Raw genomic sequence first — 27,150 nt, 5'->3', positions numbered from 1 at the left:
CCCATGCAAAATTGAAGTTTCCCTGGGATTGATCAAAGTTTACATCTGCGTTAAGTTCACCAAGGACTTGCTGCAAGCAGCCCTAACTATGGCTAAATATTCACAGCATCACTGTTTTCAATGAGTAACTCAAACCCACAGAGGCGCTGGTGGTTGGGCAACTGAGCAGAAATGTATGCTGTCATTAATACTGATGTGATGCGTGGATAATTACCGAAATGAACATGTCGAAGACTTCGTCCAGCTGATCTTTTTCACAGTCACGGAGGCTCACTGGATCGATTCTCATCACTTTAGCCCACTCGAGAGCAGCAGGCATCTTTGCCATAACGTGACTGTAAAGACTTTCGTAGGAAGTGAGCAGACAGTGCAGCGGTAACTAGCTGCACAATGTTGGTGTTAGCTGGTTAGCTAGCTCATTGTAGTTGGGAAGCTATGGCTAAACATTGCTGTGCTCGACACATGTTGCAGTTTTGCCTTCACGCTACACCAAACTTAGTTTAGCTATATTTGTGATGGCGTTTAGGTAACTGGCTACATGTTAACAGTGAAGGTACAGCACAAACTGCTCGGAGACCAAGTTAACTTCACTTGTTTTCATGAATTAGCTAGACGCTGCTATTTGATTTGTGAGACAAAGCTTCAAAACAAATGCCAGTTATTGTAAAGTATGACAGATTGAGAATATAAACTACAGCGTTAAACCACAATGACAGTAGCTATCCAGCCTGAGGTTTCCATGATGTGATGCTTTTTGGCTGCTAGGTTACCACTCTCAACAACAGCGCCATATAGCTAATTAAGCTAGTCCACAAGAAAATACAACTAACAAAAAGCGACGAGTACGCCCTGGGAAGGAATTTCACCAAACTGTAGACGAATTACGGATATCACATTGTCACAAAGTACTAATAAATTGCCTTTGGTATTGACTATATACACTGGAGTTTGTCGAAAAGCACCGAGTCAATCTTGACTAGCTATGCCGTTTAACTTGCGCGGTCACCTCTGAACCGGAAGTGATCGAGATGATGCGTTGAAGCTAGCTCCTAAAAGTGGAATACCGTTTGCTGAATTGTGTACTCCGTATGTGAAACCATTCCCAGTTTTTGTTATCACCTCTGCAGTCACCGTCTGTCCTGTTATAGACACGGTAGGTCGGAAACTCAAGAAAGACTCAAAAATTAATCTTCGTCCACCTTATCTGGTTTAAAGTCTACTATCAACCTCGTTAGCATTAGCCGCTAATTAGCTTTATCGTTAGCTAACGTTATGTTACAGCAGCCAGTCTGAAATAGTCAGAGCATACTATCTGGGGGTTTTTGTGCTTCGATATCGCCGTAATCGAGCGATAGCAGTGTTGCCTATATTCGTTTTACCAACGCATGCCATCAGTAGCTGTTTTAAGAGAGTCTTTACTGGCAGTGGTTGTAGTTTTCTGTTAAGGTCCACCCTCCATCGCCTTTCGGCTTTTGCACACCGCTGTCACTGTACCGGCTGCTAACTCAGACTACTGTGATTGATTTTTCAGCATCTGAGCTAATATCCTCATCCTTGCTGTTAGCTACTTGCAGGGTTATTTAGGAGCCAGGTTGTATTCCCAAATTTGAGACTAAAGTAATGCACACCCGAATCAATAAAACAGCGTGAGAATTTAGTAGAAATGAGGGATAATAATGCCACCACCATAACAGAGAGTGAGTATTGAGGCTAGGAAGCACATTAAAGAGGAGCAGATGGTTGTTTATATTTCCTCTTGTGTGCTTTGGAGAGTTGCACTGTTAGTGTGAATAAGTGCTTGCTTTGGAAATGTTAAGTCCTATATATGTAAATGACAAGGTATCTTTTACACATCAAGGTGTCTGCTGATTTTAATGTATGTCAAACCTCCTTGTTTTCCTGTCCAGTGATCAATGACGGCTTTGATCGGCCATGGCTGTCGTGTCATGGAAGGAGATTTTACTTTTGACTGGACTGGTGGTGGGATGTTACTGGAACAGTCTGTCGTGCGGCTTTGTGTTTGATGATGTCTCAGCAATCCTTGACAACAAGGACCTACGGCCCTCAACCCCTCTCCGCAACCTATTCCTCAATGACTTCTGGGGAACGCCCATGGCTGAGGTAAGTCATGGCCCATGACACACCTCTGTGCCTTATGAGTACAGGCCTGCCTTTAGTTGACACACAAGCTGAAGTGGTATTGCATTTGTATTAAACTTTATTTGGGTTAATGAAATGTATGTTAGTCTATTGAAATTTTAAGGAGTTAAATAGCAACTTCCTCAGATTAACTTAACTTGAATCACTCAAAAGCTTCATTAAACATCTGTCAGCCTTTAATGTCTCTCAGTCTACTGACCAGCATCTGATAGCATGTATATTTTGTATGTCCAACTACAGGAGCGGAGCCATAAGTCTTACCGACCCTTGACTGTCCTCACCTTTCGATTGAACTACCTCTTCAGTGAGCTGAGCGCAGCTTCCTACCACCTGCTAAACGTTGTTTTACACGCAGTAGTGTGTGTGCTTTTCCTGCGAGTGTGCCGATTGTTCCTGGACAAGACTTCCAGCTTGGTGGCAGCGTTGCTGTTCGCTGTGCACCCCATCCACACTGAAGCTGTAAGTGTACATTTACCGGGTAAATGCAAGTTATGTAATGTATGTTATAAAAGAAAGTAACTTGTCTTAAACACTGAAGGAAGATTAAAATTACAACGTGTAATAACAGTGATTATTATGCTGGCGTTCTGAGCCAGTGGATTTATGAAGTCACTTGTCTGGCCCTTACAACACTGCTGTAACACCACAGCCTCAGCATTGCTCCAACATGCCCACCAGCTCTGCCTGCTTCGTAGTCAGACATTGCCTCAGTTTTGCCACTTCAGAACAGTTTATGCCTTTGTCTATTAGGATTCCTGGTTTCTCTACAGGATCAGTACTAAAGATTTCCTCCATAGCGAAAGAAGCCATATCAAAATCACATTGTTTTAATCAGATTTTTTAATAGTATTGACAGTGAACAGGAGGTGAAAAAACCTGTGCACTTAGCATATTGTTAGGTCCTGCCCCTTATGGCCTGCTCAGGGTGTGGCCATACCCTTATCCAAGACATCCCCTCCCCATTTTGTAGACTGTGTTTACATGCATGCTATTAACTCGTTTATAATGAGATTAAGGCAAGTCCAGTTACTGTCATTTAAAACCCTTCTGTTTATAGAGCAATCATTGGCAGTGCACGTCTTCTGACAATGGACATTGTTGCATTTAAATCTGTTAAAACAAGTCATTTTCAAAACGTTAACTCTTCTGGTGGTTGTTACCGCCTGCCGTGTCTCATGAATGTTATCAGGACCCCAAAGTTTACTGAACTTGATCAGAAACCGAAAACCTTTTGCTTATTGTTTATCATTTGAACTTGATCTCGTTGTCTTCTATGGAGCCTGTCTGAAAAGCCTCTTCCCCAATTAGGACTTGTAATTCATCCTATTCAGCATAGTCGAACTGATGACCAGACAGGCCTTGACCAGAGTAGAAAAACAAAGAAAACATTCTGCTTCTTGGGGTGCAGTGCTACTGTTACACAGCATGCACCACTGCCCCAGCCTTCCTCGTGGTGTTCTCTAATCTATGCAGAGTCTCTCAGACTTCTTGAATGGAAACAATTTGCCTCACAAATGAGCCCTTAGAGTTAGTCCAGCGAATGCCCTTCATGTTATCGCCATCTGGAATCTCGCTCTGAACGGATCATTTGTTTTTGAGTTATGCTCCAAGCACTGAAGGCCCCTTCATGATAAGTGCCTACAAAGAGTCCTTGTGTCCCCATGTCTTTCTCTGTGTGTTTTTTGGTAATCTGTCTTTTTGAATGGTGACTTCAGTTTTTTTTTTGTCACTATCTCCAAGTGTCTTCAAAAACAAATTATGTTGTGTACTCCATTATCTTTAGGTTCTAGATTGGAATTAGGGGAAAGCACTCATCGACAAGATGTACTTCAGTGCTGTGCAGACAGGCGCACACAGAAAATGGGATTTGTAGCTTGAGTAATTGAGCCAAACTGAGCTAACAATAGTCAGCTTTTCAAACATTCTGTTGAATAAGCTTTGCTGGAATGACAAGACAACCTTAAGACTGTTTGTTAGCAGATGTACTGCAAGGTCCTCAGTCTTCAGTTTCCTCGTTACTTAAAACATGCATCTTCCCCCTGACCTTTGAAATGCTACGTGACCAAATCAGTGTATTAATGGTGATAAGTGATACCATAACTTAGGTGCACTAGACTTCTTTAGATAATGCAGTGCTTCATTGTGCAGCAACAGCAAGAGGTGTAGTCAAACTAAAACAGTGTCCATGTAGGGTGAGAGGCCCCTCCATAAGAAATCTGGCCACCTTATCAAGTGAGCTAATGCAGCAGTGTGATAAAGTGTGGGCAGGTACATAGTGTGACTGTAGTGTAGACTGCAGGGGATTTTTTTCAAAATTTACAGACTGCACCATTCAAAGGACACATTGATGTATACTAGTTACTGTTTGCAGCCAGCTGATTAATTCTTTTACCACCCATTGATAAGAAGTAGGTCACTGAGAGAGCAATGCAGGAGCCTAGTTTGAATCGAGGCGTTCATACCTGTTTTTGCAACCTGAGTTGTGACCCTCTTGTAATGCCTGTTGTGCTCTTACGGGACACACACTGGACTCAACAGACTCTCCTCTTGTCAAGTGCTTCGTATAAGTTTTTATGGGACCGTATGTGTGTGTGTTTTAGGGCACGTCTGTTTCTAAGAAGGCAGGTCTTTGGTTGTGGTAGACGTGAGAATGTTACTTCTTCCACACGAGGGCAGTCATCATTTACACAAATGACTGACAGACGAGGCTGCTTTGCCAGATGTGTATCTTGCAATCTGCTGTGATGATTTACCTGAATAGACCAGATTTCACAGCTGGATTCAAGGGCTTAAACATGTGGACTCTGGTTACTGCTGACTGTAGACACATGTGTAATGTCCCCCAAGAGATTAGAACAGTACTCTGTATTTCCTGAGGTGTATCAGGAATATCCTGCCGTGGGACCTGCTGCTTTACTTCTGTCACTGGCAGTTTCCCACAGGTTGCAAAATAGCATGACCTTCATAATAATTCATTTATTTTTGTGAAGCGTCTTTGAGTACCCTGAAAAGTGCTATATAAGAATAATATTTTATTATTATTGTAATAATAAAATATGCCATATCGTCTATGTGGGAAAGTAAGGCTTGTATGAATGAACATGCTGTATTTTGGCAGACTTTTGAGTTAATGTACACTTTTATCAGCACCTCAGTTTGACTTAAAATGAGTAAAATGAGAAACAGAAATCAGTTGGGATGTTTTTTCATCAGGTCACAGGTGTGGTTGGCAGAGCTGAGCTTCTTTCTTCGATCTTCCTCCTGGCTGCTTTCCTGGCCTACACAAAATCAACAGGTGCAGACCACTCTATTGGTAAGTCTAAGGAACCTGTTTCTCACCTACTAAGATGTGCAGGGTTCATGTAGGGCTGGGTGGTATGATGATATATGTCATGCAAAGGTAGAAATGTGGCCACCGGAACAGATTTAGCAATACTGTTTTCCTTGAAGCCGTATTTAGACATTGTCATTCACAGCGTATGCACTGCCACCCCGCCACACAGCGAGCGAGCGGGCGTGTTGATGATGCACCATGAGTGTAGGTGCTTCGTACTCTTTTCTGCATGCCTGTATATTGCTTTCCAGTCTTCCGCTGACTTTGTGGACACTTCTAAGTACATCGTTACAGGTGAGTCCTCCTACTGCACGCTCTGGCCAGGCGCCACTCCTCAACTGAACCAGTCAGGGTGTCTCTAGTGAGAACACGTCTGACAAGGATAAATGCGCTACGTGTGAAAGGGCAGCTCTGGACAATGTCCAGACCTGATTCTGCAGCATTGTGTGGAGTTCATATGAGAAAACAGCTCTATTGTCACTGCTATATATTCAGGGCGGCAGCGCAATTTAGCAGTCGAGCTGCCTCGCAAGGTCAGACGATCTGGGCAGCAGGACTGCTTACCACATTCTCACGTGACAGAGTGACAGTTGCTGGTGATAATGCACCTCTGTTGCATCTCTGTTGTTCTCATATGGGACCTTAAAGCTTCCATTTTTAAAAGAAAGTCTGTTTTCCTGTTACTCTGCTGATACCTTCGATCGGTATTTGCTGCTTTTTGCTTGCTGCTGGTATTATATTAACATTGCTGCATGCTCACAGTTGAAATTCTAATGCAGACGCACCTGTATTTGTTGTGTTTTGTATGCAGTTGGTCATTAGCTGGTGGTTCTCCATACACTTAAAGCTGTCATATAGTTGAAGGGTTGGGCTTGTTGTCCTAAAATACACCTGTGTGTCTGTGTCTCCGTCTTTGTCTCAGTCTCTTTGTGCATGTATTTGTGACTGAGGAGAATTTCTATGCTGCAGCGTCAGTGCCTTTTAATTTCTTTTCTACGTGCAGTGACCGTCTATAACAAAGGCCTTCCAGCCTTTGGGTTCACATCGAGTCATTTGTTTGCATTTGAACGTGACAAACTAGCATGACAGCAAGCCGTGGCAGTAACTGAAGTTATCATCACTGGATTTTTTAGACAGATACTAAGGGGGGGACCTTTGTTGCGTGTTGTCCCACATCTCTCTCTGCCCTCATTTCCTGTCAGATCTCTGCTGTCACTGCCCAATTAAGGCATAAAAATGCAAGCAAACACAGAAGTTAATGCCTGACTTCCATTGTTTTCACCTTGCAGTGGCTTTTTCCATTGATCCAGTAACGTAAAGGAGTGTTTCAACTGTGACTGATGAAGTGTAAATGTTTGAGTGTGTGATATTTCCCAAGTCTACGTTCTATCAAACAATGGATTTTGGGTTACTGAGAGCAGCAGAAGATCAAAGGCTTGAGTCTTCCATTCAGGCAATAGAAGGCTGCATTGCACTGTGGTTTGGTAAATCATTTGTATCTAAAGAAACCCTTTTTTATGTAAAGAACATCCACAGTGTATAGTTTGTCTGTTGTTTACGGATTTTCTTTCTTCTTTTTTCAGTTTGGGCTCCCATTGCTCTGACAGTTGTTCTAGTGGCTGCAGCAACGCTGTGCAAGGAGCAGGGAATCACTGTGGTTGGCATCTGCTGTGTCCACGAAGTGTTTGTTGCACAAGGGGTAAGGCTCCGACACGAGGTCTCTCTTTGTTCCTGTTGGTCACGCCTGCAGCATCAAAGCATGGCTGGATGTTTGCTACACAGTTCATCTTCAGCTTAAGTGGAAAGGTAGTGTTAGCAGGCAGTTGCCTCCTGATTAGGTTTTTCACGGTGTATCAGATGGTGAACATATTAAGCAGTAAATGAGCCTTAATGGCAAAATGGATTTTAGAATGTTTTACAGCAAAATCAGAAAATGCATCAAAAAATAAGTTGAATTCAATGGTGAAATTTATGCAGGAACCCTTTACAGCGTAACGTTGAGCTGACCCGTCCTTCCTGTTGCCACTCTTAGTTTACCTTGCCCATGCTGCTGGACACACTGCGCCAAGTGCTGCAGGGTAAAGACGGTTTCCCGTATGCTGTCCTACAAACTCTGCTGAAGCTCATCGTCCTCGTCATTAGCACCCTGCTGCTCGTCATCATCAGGGTCCAGGTCATCCAGTCCCAGCTTCCCGTCTTCACCAGGTAGGCGGTATGATCCCATCAGCTGCAACAAAATCCTGCTCAGACTGTTTTCAGTTTTACAGCCTTACAGCTCGAACTGTTTGTCGACAGCGTGAGTTTTCAGTAGTGCATCGGGAACTGATTTAACAAATCAAACATATTAAAAGCTAAGTTTTCACAGTAATGTTTTTTTATTGGTGTGATGTCTTGCTCTGCGGCTGCTGTTTCTTGTCTGCACAAAAGGAAAAGACATTTGTAGACACTAAAGGGCAGTGGAATGAAGTCAAAGTCATTATTTGAATGTAAATGGATTGCAGGATTATATAAACACATTACACTAGTCTGCTTCTTTGTTTTAGATTATGTAATAGTTTACATAATGGCTTTTTTTATTTGATGAAAGAAGAAAATCTTCCCATGGCTTCTGACTTCCTGCAGTGGACGAATGTGACTAATAGGCCTTCATCTATTTTGTAGCGCCTGAAAATGAGTTCTACATGCACACTTTGTATTGTCGTTGCTCTTCAGTGTGGCTCCAATTCCCTCATCTCAATTTTTGAAAGCAACCAGTTGTTAGGAGTTCAAAGGAGTTCAAACATGAAAACAACTAAAAAAAACCTCCCTGTAATCCGCTTACATCACAGTGAATTCAAAAAAAGAAAAGCTTGGTCTGTTTTTTTTAGCTTTTTATACTGTGCCCCCCCAACTCATGCTGATACCCCCATAAGGCAGAACTGGAAGCTGCTATGTGATATTAATGGTGATTAACATGGGAGGTGCACAGGATCCCCTCTCGCTCATGATGCATACCTGCTGTGCTGAGGGTGTTGGAGTTTGGCTCCACCCTCTGTCAAACATGCAGAGGTTGGCAGAGAGAAGCTAGTGACCATAAATGACAGATTCTGTCTTACGTGTCATAAAGCTCAGATAGACCAACGCGGCCAAAACAAGCTTCCTTCCATTTTCATGGACACTCTTCGTGGACGTACATCGATGGTGTGCCCAGAGGGATTACTCTGGGATTACATTACAGCGCGTTTCTTGGCTGCCGGCTGCAACGCTCCCGCTCAATACAAAAAAAATGTTGTCCCCATTTGTCAGTTAGACACAAAAACGTGGGAAAATATGGTCCATAATCACATAATTTGTGTGCAGAATTTCTCTCGTTTGTCCGGGACATGGAAACCTTCCAGGACACATGAACCGGCACCACCTGGAAACACACCTGGAACATTTCCAGACTTAAAACTTAATAGAGTTGTACCTATAGGTCAGTTTAAAACCACGATTACTGTCTACTCCACTCAACAGTTTTGTGTTTTATTTCTGTTTTAACTCTCAACATCTTTGGAAAGAAGGGCATGCCCTCAATGATTCTTCAGGGTTTAAATAAAGGTTGAATGAATGCAATTAATCATGTTTCCATCAATATATATTTTATGCACATTTTCACGTATTACATTAGATACTATCTAGAGCTTATCTCCATGAGCCAGCTCCTCTAATGAAATATAATGCAAATGAAAACAAGCATTCATTCGCGTTTTCATGAGCCAAAATTGGTTTAAACCCAGCTATTGTCCATATGGCTTTAAATTCAATAAAATAAAACGTGAAAAACGTAAAGAAAAAAAAAAAAAAAGACACTGAGAATATTTTTTCTGTTTAATAGAAAAGCATAAATAAGTAAATTGTTCAAGATTCAAAAGCAACTTCCATTTAAAAGACAGTAAAGGCAAAATCAAGTAAGTAGTAGTCGTAGATTGGTATCTGATTTACTGGAAAGCAGTCAACAAACTTTTAAGCCCTGATTTATATTTGTTTCAGCAGACCTCAGACATTCAGGAAGCATGTTCCAAGCTATGCTTTGTCTTGCTTGGTTTTTATGTTCCTGGGAACACTTAGTAAACCTGTCCCAGATGACCTGAGGGCTCTGCACACTTTGGAACACACAAATAAATCAAGAGTATTTAGGCCCAGTGACTCCTAGTGCTTTATAGGGGAGGATTTTAAGATATATTCTTTGACACACGGAAAGCCATTACAGTGATTTAAGGGCCAGTGGAAAATGCTCCACTGTCTTGGTATTAGTGAAGAATTCTGGATGAACCACAGCAGACTGATTTTTTTTTTTTTACTATTACCTGTGAGGACACCTTTACAGCAGTCTAACCAGGTGCAAAAACACATAACTTGTTGAGAATCCTTAAATTTTTGTAAGTCAACGTGAACTAAAGGAAATGTCAGATCAGCAGATTTGTTGGAACTTATGTCGGTGTTACGTGACGAGTCAGGTGGTCTTCAGAGTCATTAGGGAAGGACTGACTCGGGACAATGGATATCCATTTTAAACATCTAACCGATCGATTGACATTGCCACGTTTAGACCCTGTTACTTGCAGGGCAAAAATAAATTGGAAAATGTTAAGATAATATCTTAAAGAAGTTGGCAGGCATGGTCAGACCGACGTCAAACTTTTGGGGGTGTTGGCTCTGACTCTGTAAACTGCCAGGAACGTCACATGTGGCAGAGAGATCTTAGACGAGCCACAAGTTTGTCTCACCACAGACTCTATGTATGCAAAACTGAACATTCACATCCAAGAAGGAGCCGGCCAGCTGGACCGGCAGAGCAGCTCCGAGGGTTTCCCACATAGCATTAGCAGCCTAGCAGAAAATAAAGGCAACTGTAGTAATGTGGATGGAAATGTGTAATCCAGCTGGTGAAGTCTCTGTTAATGAAAGCATCTGATTTTATGAATAAAAAGACAATGAACATCGTCAGTGTAGGGTTGGCTGATCATTTCCATGTCCACATCGTCCAGCCGTGGTAACTCAAAATCACTGAGGTCAGGAAATACAGCTGTACAGCTCGGCAATGGTTAAAAGTATAAACCAGCCCATAAAAGACGATGACCAATGGAAGTCAGCATGTTGTGAAGGAAGACATCTAAAGATAAAGAGACAGACATCTGCTGGCATGGAAGCATAGTAGCTGCTATAGGTAATAATTAGGTTATAGGTAATAAAAGGAGGAATTCAGTGTTAAGATTTGGATTAACTACTTGCTCAGCGAGAACACAATAAGGCAATGGCCAAATGGTAATATTTCTATTAGATTAAGGAGTCTAGACTATGTTGAAATTGTCTTTACAAGGTTCAGCACAGACTCAACCTCAAGGCATTTGGTCACAAAGATAAAATTCCAGACATTAGCCTCGATGTGCTAATCCTCTGGCCGTAATCCTGAATATGTCTCCGGATTGTCTGAGAGAATTTCTGTGTTCAAGCCATAACAATAATGCATATTTAGATTATCACCAGTCGTGATCTGGGAGGAGCAGCACATTCTTCGAAAACAAGCTCAGACTACCTGCTGGACCCGAGCAGCTCAGGTACAAAGAAAGAGTCGAGGTGTTTCTCTTAAACACCAAAGACAGATGAGTCATGGCAGCTGCACAGACAAATCATGTCCACGCACTTTTTTCTAAGATCAGATATTTTCATTGTCAGAGCCTTCAGCAGGAGGTTATATATTCTACATTTGGTTTTATTTTCAAACTTATTTTAGCCCTACTGCTAACAGGGTGGCAATGTGGATGGTTGGATCGTTGGTTAGAACGGACGTTTAATGGACCACCTTGTCTTTCCTGTCGCAAATCTGTAACGTCAAACTTTCTTCTTGCCAGCAATTTGTTCCGTGACGAAGGGTTGTAAAAAATAAGGGCAGCGTTTGCACTGAAATTTGCGATGGTTAACACTGAGGTCACCAGAGGATAAATTTGAATGTTTCTGCGGGTCCCTGACATTTCCTTTAGTTCACCTTCATGCCAAATTTCACACAAAAGAACGTTTCAAACAAGGTATCTCACTGTCTGATGGGAATATTTCAGTGAAATCTGCTAAATGCACTCATACTCCTGAGGTAATAGTTTATCTTTTCTATGTTAGATGGCGTTCCTTTAGCATTACCATAGAGGAAAAACCACAGTGGACGAGCCCCACAGCCAGGCGGTAGGGTTTAAACAAAGGCAGATTTCATCTCCCAGTCGGAGATGTTGGGATTATGGTTGTTGTTGGGAGCTTTGGGGGCTCACCGTGATGACAGAGTGAGGGTACCCTGTGCCAGATTAAAGAGGAAAAATGTAAACAGAAAGATGCATTAAGCAGTCGCTGAATGTGAACGTCCATGAATGCATAACACAGACTGTATATCACACCTCACTGTTGGCCTCCTGAGTTATTAGATACTGATATGGACAGATGGACATAGCGATGCAGATGTAGACAAGCTGTATACAGTAACTGTTTTTATAGATCTATGTAGACATAGATGAGATCTGAATTCTGCAGTCCAGGTTGTACAAAACTTCAGCGTGTGTCTCACTGTGGATTTTGAGGTGCGTTCAGGATCGTTGCCTCGTTGTTGAGGCCATCTTCTCAGTCATCCCCAGCTTTTGTGCAGATGATGTTAGCCTCCGGCATTTGCTGGTATTTATTTGATTCTGTTCTTCCTCGTACCACCGGCTGCAACACAAGCCCAAAGCATGAGCAGCCCACTCCCCTGCTCGACAGCTGAGGAGGTGTTGTTTTCTTTGTCTCCACAGATTAACTTCTCTGTGTCCTCTCTTGTAGATTTGATAACCCAGCAGCAGTCAGCCCCACTCCCACAAGACAGATGACTTTCAACTACCTTCTCCCGGTGAACGCGTGGCTTCTGCTGAATCCCTCCGAGCTCTGCTGCGACTGGACTATGGGCACCATCCCCCTGGTGGAGTCACTCCTAGACCTCCGTAACCTGGCCACCCTGGTGTTTTACACTTTTCTGGGCCTGCTAGCTTACCACAGCCTGCGCTACAGACACAGTTCTGCCAAGACGGTCATCATGGTGAGAGGAAGTTTGGTCAGATTATTCAAATGTATTTTGATATCATTTGTCTGCTGACAGTTTGCTTACAGATGTAGCCCTGCCCACCATCTTTATGGCCAACTCACGGTGCACAAATCCACTTTTTTTTGCTGAGTACAAACCTTAACAAGGCTTAACTGTGGCGTGAATGGAAAAACCAGCGCTTTTGATGGACTTTTTATTGCTTTCCTGCACAATCGTCAAGTTTCTGCCGCTGGATGTCCCCCCGTGTGCAATCAGGGCAGTCCTTGATGTGTTTTTGTCATCAGTTCCTTCGCTAATATTTGTCGAACACTGAACATGACTTCCCGCTCTCTACCGGCAGGACACAGCCTCCCAGCTGAGCATGCTCACACACACACACACACACACACACACACACACACACACACAGTTTGGTCAGCAGCTGGCACTGATGGGCTGAAGGAAGTACATTGCTTGTAATAAGTGAGCTTTGTTTATCTCCAAACAAATGGCCATTAAAAAGTTTTGTAGGGTGTCCACATGTTTTCCCTTTTTGCAAATCAAACGAGGGATATGTCGTAAAATTTTATTTGTTTATCCTCAAGGACTTTCACGTGGTGTTTCCCTTTGATACTTTCATTGGTATAATCCCTCCTACCAACTCCGACTGGGTTGACTAGTTTCATTGGTTTCATCCGTCAGTGGTTTTCTACCCATAACCAAATGAACAAGTGGTTCAGTTTAAGTTTATGTGGTTGTTCACCAGTCACAACCACAAACATGAACTGATAAATAACAATGCTGTCTCACGCTAAATTGAATATTGGTGTAACATAAGGCTCGTGACATATCCAACATCACTGCGTTGAATCACTGAGACAGAATCAGTATTGCAGAACATTATTTCCAGCTTCATCACAACAATCCAAGAAGATTTTATTGGCCAGCACAAGTGAAGACAGATAAAGCATAAGCTCCTCTCACTCTCTGAGGGAATGAATGAGTGGTGTTGGTTCATTGCGGCACACAGAAACAAATTAGCATCTGTTGTGCAACAGGCCCGTGGCTCTCGCACCTCGAGGTCAGTAAACTTCCTCACAGTATTGCTCTTCACCTCAGTTTAGAAAAGGGGACCACAAATCAACACAAAATAAGCTGAATTCTGACCTTTGCAGTGTTTACTCAGGTTTGCTAAGAGCATTTTGGAATATGTTGCATAACGATATCAGACCATATCAACCTACTTAGCTTCATTACCAGCTCTCTCACATGCACTGTGAGACACATTAAATAGTTGAAAACAAAACAGTTGAAGAGCCCCTCAAGGGCCTTTTACTACCTGTGCTGGCTGCACACGAGGGCTACAGCTAACCATTATTAGCAACTCATCTGCTGATTATTTACTTGATTAATCATTCAGTTGTTTAGTCTGCAAAATGTCTGTATATACTGAAAAAATCTGATTTCCTAAAACCCAAGTTAACATCTGCAAATGGCTTCTTTGTTTCCCTTCTGGAAACTGAATTTTTGACATTTTTGCCTAAAACTGAAAATTGTTGCCAATTAACATCCTATCAGTCGACCAGTCCATAAATCAACTCATCCCGATTTACTCTGCGGTATCTTGTCAGGCATTGTTCTGGGACATGACGAAGCATTTTTTCGTCAGTGGTAAACACTTGGTTATTTTTAAACAAGTCTTCTTGGACGTTACACAGCGATGAAAACAACAGGAAAATAGTAATAATGAATGTCGTACATGGAAAGTTCAGTATCACCTGAAGGACATCATTGTGAGATTCAGGCATTAATGTAACACGTCTGAGTCGCACTAACAGCCGTGTTTGGACATTTGGATATTTTGATAGGTTGATAAGTTCCGCTCTGTGACATTAAAATACCAGCTGAGGAACACAAGTATGCGGGTTAGGCTCAAAACGTTCAGGGCTGATGCCACAATATGTTCACGTGTTCACAGTTTGTGCTGCATAGTCGAATTTTCCCGTTTGTTCAGCTCATGTTTCAAATTACACCCTCAGCTTTTACGCAACACCTTAACGACACCCTGTGGGGTTTTATGCTGAAGGACGGATTCTCCGTCTGAGTACTTGATGGTATAGCGTGTAATGTCAATGTTTTTTCACTGTAACTGAAAACAGAAGTTAAGCTCTCGGTGGGTTTCACTTAAGATGAATTGAGGAAAATTCCTTGTTGGGAAGTTTGTTCTGTGCTCTTAAACTGTGACACCTGTCATTGAGCAGTGAGCAGACACCCCGGGACCAACCAAGTATCAGTAACGAGAAGATAAGTAATTATGTTCAGTACTCACCACTTCCACTTCCAGTGTCCCACATATCAACCATGTAACTCGCACAACAAGACATTATTTAATCAGCAGATCACTGAATAAAACATGGATTGTTACTTCATTAGGTTGCACCGATGCTATATATAAAAACCGACAAACCCTCAGGCTCCGGCCTGTGCAGGAGGATGCACATACGCTGTCAGATTTCTTCACATCAGCTCATTCATACATGCTGAGATGGACAGATTTGAGGCTGCCCGTAGCCCCTGCTCACATCTGATTCAACCCCTGAAACACCATCCATTCGTTTTGCATGAACAACCCAGATTCCACAAAAGTTGGGGCGAAAATAAAAACAGAATCGTGTTTATCGACAGCGGCTTTACGAAATGTTCCCGAGTCCGTGTATGAATCTCCTTTATCCAGTCATGTGTTCACAGAGTTGTGAACGACTGAGCCTTTCCAGGATGCCCCTTTCATGCCCAATCGTGACACCATCACCTGTTACCAATGAGCCTGTTTACCTGTGGAATGTTCCAAACAGGTGTTTTTGGAGCGTTCCACATCTTTCCCAGTTTTGAAACGTGTTGCTGGATCAGATTCACAATAAGCAGATATTTACAGAAATCTATTAAAATACCTTGTCTTTGTGCTGTAGTAGATGTCAAACGGGATAAGCCAGTTATCACATCCTGTATTATTTATGTTTTACAGCATTTTTGGCATTGAAATGGTTCGTTGGATTTTTAAAATAGTCTCCAGTTAATTTTCTTCCGAGTGGCTAATCGTTTCAGCCGTAGTGGATCTGTGTTACACATGTTTATACGTGATCTCTGAAATCGTTTTCTGTCTTTCTCCGTCAGGCCCTGTCTTTGATCGTCCTGCCTTTTATTCCTGCTTCAAACCTCTTCTTTCCTGTGGGCTTTGTTGTGGCTGAGAGGGTCCTTTATGTGCCCAGCATGGGTTTCTGTGTTCTTGTCGCACATGGATTCAAGATTGTCTCCCACAAAGGGTGAGTTCCTGTCCACAATTATGTTACTGCCTTGAATGTAATGAGACCGTGATCTGTCTGCTTTCCCCAAACAATCGAAATGACTCACAGCACAGACTCTTCTCTGAGTGCGCTTTAACTGTTTGGTTTACTGCATAACCAAATCTATCTAATTTGAAACTCTTTAAATTTTCCTTTTGTAGACACTTGAAGAACATTTCCTGGTTGATAATCGGCGTGCTTTTAACTACACATGCAGTGAAAACTTTCAACAGGAACTGGGACTGGGAGTCAGAATACACTCTCTTCACCTCTGCCCTGAAGGTAAGATGGAGAGACAACTAAGGCGGCGCTGCCAGCGTTTCTTGGCCCGTCTTGCCACTGCGTTCTGGCTCTCATGTTAGAATAAATTTTGATTAAAGGTGTGAACGAGTAGTTTAATGATACCTCTTCTCTTCATGATGATGATTGATTAGCCTTTTACCAGACAAAATGTAATTATTCAGGCCTGTTGTCTGTCAAAACAGGTCAACAAGAACAATGCCAAGTTGTGGAATAACGTTGGCCACGCTCTAGAGAACCAAAACAATTATGCGAAGGCGCTGCAGTATTTTCTCCAGGCCACACGCGTCCAGCCAGGTAAGAAACATAAATTAGGCATTCATAAATCACAACGGTATTTTGACACACACTCAATAAAATGATGGTATCACAAGTGATAAAAAAGGTTCTGCCGGGGCTTTCGTGTAATTTGTTAGCTGGGTTAAAGGTGATGTTGTGAGATCTCTCTAATATTTTGTTTCCAGTGGGACTCGCAGTTTTATCACCCGTTACACAATCGTGTTTTTGCTGCCCGTGTCGGGAAGCTGTTCTACCAGTTCTTAATAAGAAACACGCAGGCAGGGTCATCAAACAGGAGCGAGACCAAATGACAGAAGCACCTTGCAGTCCAATGGCCCTGCTGTAAAACACTCATTTGGTTTTTGAGACTGTCGGAGGTGCAGATTTAACTTTAAGTCATTAAGCAATGCCCTTCTGCCTGCAGCGACTCCTGTAAATCACACTTACAAATGAGTGCGATGACTCATTCGCAGGGGTGAAGGATGCCAGCACTGTGTGTGCCGCCGCGTCAGTCAGTCATAAAAAGCGCTGTCAGTTATGTAATTGAGTTAGGGATGACATCCCATTCTTAATCCATAGGGTTTAATATGACGTCGGTCCACCCTTTGCAGCAAGAACAGCTTCAACTCTTCTGGGAAGGCTTTCCACGAGGTTTAGGAGTGTGTTTATGGGAATTTTTGACCATTCTTCCAGAAGCGCATTTGAGAGGTCACACACTGATGATGGACAAGAAGACCTGGCTCTCAGTCTCCACTCTTATTCATCCCAAAGGTGTTCTATCGGGTTGAGAACAGGACTCTGTGCAGGCCAGTCAAGTTCACCCACACCAAGCTCTCTCATCCATGTCTTTATGGAGCTTGCTTTGTGCACTGGTGCACAGTCGTGTTGGAACAGGAAGGGGCCATCTCCAAACTGTTCCCACAAAGTCGGGAGCATGAAGTGTCCAAAATCTCTTGGAGAAGCATTCAGAGTTTCTTTCACTGGAACTAAGGGGCCAAGCCCAGCTCCTGAAAACAACCCCACACCATAATCCCCCCTCCACCAAACTTTACACTTGGCACAATGCAGTCAGACAAGTACCGTTCTCCGCTCTAGAGTCCAGTGGCGGCGTGCTTTATACCACTGCATCCAACACTTTGCATTGTACTCGTTGATGTATGGCTTGCATGCAGCTGCTTGGCCATGGAAACCCACTCCGTGAAGCTCTCTATGCACTGTTCTTGAGCTAATCTGAAGGCCACATGAAGTTTGGAGGTCTGTCTGTTGACTGTGGAATATTTAGGAGCGAGGAGATTTCCTGACTGGACTTGTTGCACGGGTGGCATCCTATCACAGTACCACGCTGGAATTCACTGAGTTCCTGAGAGCGATTCTTTCACCAGTGTTTGTAGAAACAGTCTGCATGCCTTGGTGCTTGATTTTATACACCTGTGGCCATGGAAGTGATTGGAACACCTGATTTCAATTATTTGGATGGGCGAGTGAATTCTTTTGGCAATAGTGTATATTTATGTAACATTATGTCACCTCAAAATTGCAGAGGTATTGTAATGTAAAGTGTTTCTGTTTGTGTTTTCACCCTGTGTTAATCAAGGCTTTGAGCCTTCGTTATTCTGACTGTATAAAGTGACTCCACTCTTGAAACAGGCAAATAATACTAATACCTTCCACCAGTGCAGCTGCAGGTTTTTCTACAGTCCACAACGGAATATAAAGAAATTGGGCAGGAAAAGTGCAAAAATAAGACAAAAAACAAGACTGAATTAACAGCCAGCTTATTATTTAATGAATCCATTAACTTCACTCTAAGAACTCACTACACTTAACTTATATTTCATTTTAATGCTTAAGCCAGAGGAAGCCTCGCCCAGCATTTCTGTTCTGCTTCACAGCTTAGTTTTCAGGAAGCCTGTCATCTGCTAAGGTATCAACACTTCTGCTGGTTCAGCACCCAAGAGTGTTTCCCCAAGATTAACGATGTAAATACATTAACCCGATGAGGATGTCCTGCTATGTTAATCATCAGGCATCGGTTTATCCTGACTGGCCCCCTTTCAACGCCTCACTTTCCTCTGTGGTTCCCAGAAGGATTTGTTTTCCTTCGAGTGGCCTCCAAACAAAGTTACATTATTCTCTTAAATCCGCCATTAAGGTTTTTTATTTCTCTTTACACTTGATGCTCAGCTTAGTTGTGGGATGTAAAAGTAAAGCAAAGTGGGAGAAAAGTGAAAATGCACTGGGAAAAGCAGAGTGAGGTGAGGTGAAGAATGGACTCAGAGAACAGGCAGGTGCTGTTTCAGTCTGTCGTTTTTCTGCTGCCTTTCTTACCACACCATGTTTCTGCAGATGACATTGGTGCTCACATGAATGTTGGACGAACCTACAAGAACTTGAACAGGTCCAAAGAGGCAGAAGATGCCTACCTGGTTGCCAAATCCCTCATGCCACAGGTACCTCACCATCTCAATCTGCTCTCTTTTCGTTGAATTGTTACTACACAGCTACACTACCAGTAGACAGCCTGTCAGCACACACGTTCTTTTTAATTCAGTGTATTTGTCAGACGTTCCCAAAGCAATGACCGCTCTGTTGACCACTCATCAGGTCATCCCTGGTAAGAAGTATGCGACACGCGTGGCCCCTAACCACCTGAACGTTTACATAAACCTGGCCAATCTGATCCGGGCGAATGAGTCCAGGCTGGAGGAGGCCGATCAGCTCTACAGGCAAGCAATCAGCATGAGGCCAGACTTCAAACAAGCCTACATCAGCAGGCAAGGGTTTCAACTTTGTACCGATCACATTTCAATCTTTAAACATATATATGTGCAGATCTGCAGCGCTGTCAGAAAAAAAACTATTTTAGGCTTCTTATTTACTTTAATCTTAGCAAATGGTCACTCAGGGATAAAATCCAAATTCTAGCAATAGCCAAACGTACCCTGACATACAGATCCACCTGCAACGGACCAATAACGACGTGATTTATTTCCGTCCATGTAGCTCTCCAGTTTGGAGGGGAAGATCCAAAACCCTGAAAATGGCAGACAAATTCTTAAATTTACATTCAGTTGAATATTTTACTGACTCCTGATTTCCATTTGTGTGCTTTTAACGTGCCGAATTGTTTTGGCTCAGAGGGGAGCTGCTGCTGAAGATGAACAAGCTGACAGAAGCCCGGGACGCCTACCTCCGAGCCTTGGAGCTCGACCGCACCAACGCTGACCTGTGGTACAACCTGGCCATCGTCAACATCGAGATGAAGGACCCATCAGAAGCCCTGAAAAACTTCAACCACGCCCTGGAGCTCAGCCCACGCCACAAGCTGGCGCTCTTCAACTCAGCACTTCTCATGCAGGAGTCTGGTGAGTGTGTAACTCCAGGAATTCATTTGTTCATGGAAAGCACCACTTGGCATTGATTAAGTGGGTTCTTTATGCCGATTGTATGAACAAAGGAATTAAACTGATGTGGCTTGAAAGGCGTAACCTGCTTCTTAAGATGGGTCTCATCGCATTAAACCCTACGACACCAGCCAAGTTTCTGTCGGATCACGCCTCGTTAGCGCACTCACATTTAATAAGCATGTATACTTAACAGCAGCATTGACTGAAGGTTTAGATGGTTTATGTTTTCTTTTCCACTCACGTGTCTTTTTGAACGTCTCCTAATTTGATTTTCCACAGTAGGTTACAGGGTTCATGCAGGTGTTAATGTGGGCAGAGATCCAACCGTGGAAAAACTCTTCTCCTCATTCCTCATGTGCCTAGTTCCACTACTGGCTGGAGTGTTCACCTGTGTTCAGGTTCCTCAATCATGCCAGTCGCCTCCAGCAGTTGCGGAGTTGGTCTGCTTTTGGAGAAGTTTAAACTTGTCAAATGAAAACCGAACACAACATTCGTTATCTGTTCTTAGAGAGTGTGTTCTGACTCTGACATTAATTGTACTGTTGATTCCTAACATTAACCGAAACCCAGACTTTGAATATCTGCAGACTTTGTGGTTGAACGTCAGTCGTGGATTCTAAAAATCAATGACGCCTCACATTATGTCTGTGCTTTCTGTGGCAGGTGAGCCAAAGTTCTGGCCGGAGGCCAACCGTCGTTTCCTGACCTACGTGGAGGAGGAGCCCGACGATGCCAACGGCTACTTCAACCTCGGCATGCTGGCCATGGATGCCAATGAAAATTCGGCAGCTGAGAAGTGGATGCGTAAAGCCATCGGTTTGCAGGCCGGCTTCCGCAGCGCCCTGTTTAACCTGGCTCTGCTTTACTCTCAGTCCAAACGCGAGATAGATGCGCTGCCCGTGTTGGACGAGCTGCTGCGCCACCACCCCGAGCACATCAAGGGTCTAATCCTGAAAGGCGACATCCTCATGAATCACAAGAAGGACACACGTGGCGCCAAAGCCTGCTTTGAGCGCATTTTGCACATGGACCCCACCAATGTGCAAGGCAAGCACAACTTGTGCGTGGTCTACTTTGAGGAGCGCGACCTGCCACGGGCCGAGCGCTGCCTGGAGGAAACGCTGGCCCTGGCACCCAACGAGGAGTACGTGCGTCGTCACTTGAGTATAGTACGAGGGAAAATGGCTGCCATGAGCGCAGCAGGGCAACCGCTGACTTCAGCGGAGGGAGCCACCGCGTCGGACAAGGAGGAAAAGCCGAAGAGAGCTAACGAGGGGGCAGAGGAGGTGCTTACTGAGGGCCAGGAGGAAGGGAGGGGTGCCGATGCTGTTGGAATGGGGGCAGGGGATGAGAAGAATGTGCGGAAATCCTCTGCCGAAAGCCTCGGAGGTGTGGGCGTGGACCAATCAGAGTCTTTGGACAGCAGCCAGTCAGACAAGCGGACTAAGGGCAAGTCCACTAAAGAGATTAAAGATATAGAGGAAAAAAGGGCAGCTGCCTTGAAGAGACTAGAGGAGATCGAGCGCATATTAAGTGGTGATTGACACTGTTGTAATTTATAGCTGGACTACTTTTATAGAGCTCTTTAATGCTCACGGATAAGACTGCATTTCCCCTCTGAGAAATGTCTATTCTTAATCAATTGCCATTTTACCACTTTGACTTATTGACGTGTCTGCTGGCCGCTCTGCGCGGTCCTGATGTTTTAACACTAATCATGTAAAGAAGGGAAATCTGCACATGGAACTCATGTAACAATAAGCACAAAGCCAAGATGGGATGATCTATTTCAGGCATGTATGGCGGATGTAGATGCCAGCGAGTGTGCTTCATCTGAATGTGACTTCATATATCTTAGATCTGCGGTAGTTATAAATATTTGTTTTGTTCCTCCATGTGTAGTCATTGTTTATCACTGGATTTTTTTTGTCATGGCTAAGATCTGACTCACTCCTGCGTGGTATTGTTTTTAAAAACAGAATGATTGTATCGTGGACAATTAAAGGAAATGACGCCTTCCCCAGATTTCCTCAAGGCAGGATGATGTGTGCCGACTTTACCGCTGAAAATAACTCAAACCATCCAGAGAGCAGAGCGACCCTCCGCTCCACATCAACGCAGGCTCACGCTCGGCTGCAGCAGCGTCTTCTCGTCTTTATCGATCTCACTCGGCGCTTCCTGCCGCCACATCATCGGCCTCTGCGCTCACAGCTGCCTTCGCCTCCCCCTCGCATCTCGCCCATCCTTTACCGCAGCCTCATTAGAGATGAATGTTCTTCTTGCTGTTCTCGATAAACTACCCCGTTTGACCCGGGCAACACCCGTTTTATGTGACGATCAATAACGCACACTCATCCTCGGCGTCAGACTCCATCATGTGTTCCCTCCACTCCACAGAGGGAGTCTTCACAGCGCGTTAGCTGGAAGCAGCTCCCCTTCACCTCGCTCAACAGTGATCATGTTGTCTTAGTTCACTGACACTGAAAAATCATTGGGATGGCCACTTCTGAGTTCCTGAAGTTGCCCTTTACGTTCACTTTCATCAGTATTTACGGCTGCGATCGCTTCGTCTGAAATGCTCTGCATATCTCTGTAGTTATGATCTACGTTTGAAACACACATTAAACCTTGAAAGGAAATCCGAAATGCACAATTTGTCACTACTATTCAGGCCAGTGCCCGGTTGGCTGCTGGTCTGGTGATTTCACAGATTCTCTGGGAGAAATAAGAGGCCGATGGCTGATCAGCAGAAAACACTTTTGCTGCTGGACAGATGTGCGCAGCGTTGCCTCAGAGGGACGTGACCTGTGATTCCAAGCAAATTGAGCCGGACTGTTCGAATGAGTTGCTGGTGTTAACGTCTTCAGCTCCCACGGCGTTCCTGCTTTGGCTTCACGGTGCAATAATTTGTTTCAGTGAAATGTCTCTGCTGGGTGCAATTGTTGAAAGTGGAAGTAGACTGTACTTACTGTAAGTAAGGAGCACTGTGGTGGTACTAAGGAGCCTTGCTATGCATTGACCTTGTTTAGCCCTGAAATTCTATGTACATATATTTACAGTGTACTTGTATCCCGTGTTATTTATTTTTACATGCACTGCAAATGCTGTAGATGTGTTTGTTTACCACTGACAGGATGCTTTAAATTCACGGTACGTTGTTTTTGTCTCTCGGACTTTCCAGTCTGCGTGCGGTCACTTGTAAAACACGCCATCGATGTTTTTTTCACTTTTAAACAACCCATGTCAGAGTTAGACACGTATGAAATGGTCAGTCAGCTGTCTGCCCCGAAAAAGTAGGTCCAGCTTTGAATGAGGAAGCATCCGGTTTGCAATATTTAGTTCCACCTCGTTTTGCTGAGTGGCTGATTTTTGTACGATTTAAGATTTTTTTTTTTTTTTTTAATGCAATAGCCCTTGGTGGTGGGGGTCTAGGTTAATAAATAAAGTGAGATGAAAAATGAACCCTTTTGTTCTGCCCTTTGTGTTTGCAGCTCAGGCCGGCGTCTGCGCTCCTCCTGTTGCTCTGCTGCAGACATAACCGCGGCGAGGGACGAGCATCATTCTGCGTTTCATCGTCCCGTCGCTCACAGGATGTGGAGCCCACAGCCAATCCAATTTGAAATCCCAAATTGAGTTCCAAATTGAAATCCAATGTTCGAAAGTATGCCGTCATTATTCTGTCTGACCGATTCAATTTCCAATGTAATGTCATTTACAAATATACTGTATCTACCGCCACGATCTGTCCCATGACATGGCTCTCTAATCCCACACGGATACAAAAAAAATGACAGAGCTTTGCTTGTAACGATGCATCCGCCCATGAAAATGTCCCCGTTTTGAGAATCAGTGTCTCCATCGTAATCCACAGAGGACATGATGGAAGTTTTTTTTTTTTAGAACCGTTGGGTCTGTTCTTTAAGTAGAAAGCAGCTGCGTGCATAAGAGGGGCACCTCTGGAAAGACGTGTCATTCTGGTCATTTTCATGAAGTCACAGCCCACCCTCCCGTCCATTGCCATGGATTGGTTTGCAGCGTTGAGCAGCAGGTGATGGGGGCGCTTTAATTTCCTGAGCTGGGACGGAGCTGAAACACGGAGCTGCCAATATGAACTAAATTTCAGTGCATAAAAACTCTGGTAATTCCCTTTGAACAGTGTGGGAGTGAAGCATCACAGGAAATCAAAGGGAGAACTTGTCAACACTGTGAGGTGAGCCAGAGCCTGATCTGTCATCATGACTGGAACAGAGTGTAACTGTCAAGCTGTCAGTCACAATGAGCCTTTCATGCGCTGTGATGAGCTGTTCGCCAGAACGCTTTGCTTGAGGGCTTTCACTGTGACATCTACCTGCTGTGCGGTTATCTTCTGAGGCTCTCCTGCCAGGAGACAGTATGTGAAAAGTTGCATTCGATGTAAGGCGCATGGCATTCTGGGTAGGCTCTGTTTTATCCACCTCTGCTTCTTTATCAATTTCTCAAAAACACGCAAGAGGTCATTCGTGGCAATGGGAACCGAGAAGTGATTACAGCCACTGAGAGTGCCAGAGAAATCAAACTGAGCCAAGTTTTAATCATCGTGGACTTTAATCAGAGCTGCTGCTAATCGATTCTCTGCAGACTCACAAATATTCCATTATGTTCCACATTTAAAACAAGCATATGACCAAATCAGGAAAGGATCTGTCTCACAGTTTACTGTATTTAAGGCTTCTCAGGCTTCGCGTGCATGCAAGTGTGTCCTTTGTGCAGCTGATGACAAACCGCAGACACACACACACACACGGTCTGCATGTCCTTGAGCAAGACACTGATTCCCGCTTCGCCCCTGATGGTCAGTGTGTGAGAGTGTGTGTGAGTGGACGAGCACGGCATCGCGGCCGGGCACGCTGGACAGGAAGCGCTCCTGACGAGCAGGATCGAAGCACGCGTGGCATCTTCTGCCACCAGCGTGTGGAGGTGCACACTGATGCGTGTTGCAGTGCCCTTTGGGTGGTTGATGGACCTCTCTTTGGATCATTATTAGGAATTTTAGCCTGCAGTATGTGGTGCTGTTCAGACACACAGCACTGAATGTAGTCTGTCATTCAGGCAACAACCAGAGCAGAAATGCTGGAGGTGTTAACTATCACCCTGCTCTGAAGCTGACGGTGTTGGAAGAGTTTCAGTTACAAATTATATCTGATCTCTTGGGCAAAGAGGACACCTCAGATTAAAATCAGTAGATGTGATTGAAAGGACATTATTGAATCTTCTGTTTGATGAGTGAAGCCTGGAAATGTCCCCCCCCCGCCCGTCCGCTGACTACTTTCTGCACGCCTTTAATGAAAAACACAACACAACCCAGATTAAATCAGCGGTTGCGCCTTGCGGCTCTTGAAATTTGAAAGTGTGAGCTGATGGCAGACTTTTCTGAGTAAATAAACATGCAGTAGTTTATCTGCATTTTATTAATTGGGGGAAATATTTGTCAGAGATGTTATCCACGGTAGGTGGTTGTATGGCTTTGAGGAACAGAACCATCAGCTTTGAGCTATTCAGCAAACACCAATATCTGCTGGCGTCATTTCAAATGAGAAGGATAAAAGTGGAAAAATGAGCTGCAGGTGGGGCGTCGGACTGATTTCGAGCTCATGTCAGAGCGTCGCTGCTGCTCTTCGTTGCTTCCCCTCACGCTCGTTCCTGAGTCGAGCACCGCTTCAGTAGAAATCTGTCATGCCAAGCAGTTGAAGTAAGTAATGCTTTTATCACATTCAAATCGTTAAAAACCTCCTTTTGTCATTCCCAGTACTGATTTCTGCCACCATCTGTTTACTGGTCTGAAGAACAAAGATCTAACTGATCGAGTGTCTCCAGGTTCTTCTAACTTTGCATGACTTTAAGGTTCTCTGTGGTCTGCCTGCTGCATTCTGTACGTGTGTGAGCTCTTGTATCATGCACACCTTCAGCCTCCTGTCACAAAGCTCCAGCAGCTGCCTCGATTCACTTGGCCAGCGCTGGGACATACGTGTGAGTCTAAACTGGTTTCATCACAGGAGCGCCGTCGTGTCCTTTCCTAAACTCACTTCTCTGCAGTGAGTGATCTTTATTTCTTTGTCGCCAGCCAGCCGGATTTTTCAATCATCAAAAACTGAGCTCACGGAGCATCAAAACGTTTTCCAGTGAACAGCGCAGTCGACGGATGCTGCCAATTCTCGCTCAGTAAATCTCTAATGTTCATGAAATAATGACGAAAGAATGAGAAAAATTTTGATGCCATGTAGATGTAATGGGAGTAAATTTCAGCATCAATGGGAAATAAACATCTTTAAACATCAGTTTGTCACTAACGGATCAATCATGAATGGGACCAGAGAAGGTTTCTGGATCTGGTTTAAATACAGTTTCCTCTTTGCATGGTAGAGCTTCAGCTTGCATTTGTAGATGCAGCAATGAGCTGCGTTCACAGACGATGGTTTCTGGAAGCGTTCCTGAGCTCACGCGGTGAGATCTACGACTGAATCTGTCTGTTTTCAATACAGAGCCGTCAGCCAAAGCTGGTTTCCGCCCTCGTCCCCTGCACACACAGATTTCTTCGAATGACTTTATGTACTGTAGATAACTGAATCTCCACATTCTTTGCATGCTGAGAAACATTATTCTGAAACTGTTGCACTGTTTGGCAGCACAGTCTGTCACAGAGCAGCGACCCCCTCCCCGTCTTTGCTTCAGACAGACTCAGCCTCTCTGGGAGCCTCTTTTTATACCCAGTCATGTTACTCACCTGTTGCCAGTTTACCTGATGAAGGCTGAGGCGTTCCACCAGGTGTTTTCTTTCAGCATTGCCAGTCTTTTGTTACCACACTCCAAACTTTTTAAAAACACGTTGCTGGCATCAAATTCTAAATGAGGACGTAAAACAAAGACATTTCTCAGTCTCAGCGTTTGACATGTTGTCTTTGTGTCATTTTCATTAAAACGTGGCCTTTCCATGTCTCACAAATCATCACATTCTGTTTCTATTTATGTTTCACACACCATCCCAGCTTCTCCACACTTTTCTCTCGATAGCTGGCTTTTGGACACTCATCTGAAATGTGCTGTGAAATGCAGCCCAGGTGATTGCCTGAGCTGTAATGTGCAGCCATCTGAAGCCTTTCACTCGGCAGGTAGCAGAACAAAGTGATGACTTGGCCTCAGTGTCTGCGGTTGTGAGTTAGAGCCCCGGGCCACTGAGGATGCAGCCTAATGTCTGCTCAGGCTGTGTGATTAGATACAAGGAGACACTTCTCCCTG

The 27,150-nt window shown here is 44.0% G+C and overlaps 2 protein-coding genes across 10 annotated transcripts in view; one reads left to right on the top strand and one right to left on the bottom strand.

Annotated features, from left to right (window-relative positions):
- cep290 (centrosomal protein 290) overlaps positions 1 to 1,025 on the bottom strand; it is a 31,407-nt gene extending 30,382 nt beyond the window's left edge. For all 9 annotated transcript variants that reach the window (XM_076733649.1, XM_076733654.1, XM_076733655.1 and 6 more), the window contains exon 1: positions 215 to 1,025. In XM_076733649.1, the coding sequence (XP_076589764.1) occupies positions 215 to 328 (114 nt within the window). In that variant the 5' untranslated portion in view covers positions 329 to 1,025. The remainder of the gene's footprint in view (positions 1 to 214) is intronic.
- On the top strand, positions 1,007 to 23,436 carry tmtc3 (transmembrane O-mannosyltransferase targeting cadherins 3). Its single transcript, XM_076733660.1, has 14 exons — positions 1,007 to 1,153; positions 1,908 to 2,121; positions 2,401 to 2,619; positions 5,374 to 5,473; positions 7,078 to 7,193; positions 7,527 to 7,699; positions 12,314 to 12,566; positions 15,723 to 15,871; positions 16,054 to 16,174; positions 16,378 to 16,489; positions 18,818 to 18,921; positions 19,076 to 19,245; positions 19,610 to 19,836; positions 20,542 to 23,436. The coding sequence occupies exons 2-14, from the start codon at positions 1,933 to 1,935 to the stop codon at positions 21,420 to 21,422; spliced, it is 2,814 nt and encodes a 937-aa protein (XP_076589775.1). The 5' UTR covers positions 1,007 to 1,153; positions 1,908 to 1,932; the 3' UTR covers positions 21,423 to 23,436.
- Positions 23,437 to 27,150: the final 3,714 nt, after the last annotated feature.

The sequence above is a fragment of the Chaetodon auriga genome, chromosome 6 (genome assembly GCF_051107435.1).
Source record: "Chaetodon auriga isolate fChaAug3 chromosome 6, fChaAug3.hap1, whole genome shotgun sequence".
Classification (NCBI taxonomy): Eukaryota; Metazoa; Chordata; class Actinopteri; order Chaetodontiformes; family Chaetodontidae; genus Chaetodon; species Chaetodon auriga.
The sequence above is the reverse complement of the archived record's forward strand: the minus strand, read 5'-3'. Positions and strand labels throughout refer to the sequence as shown.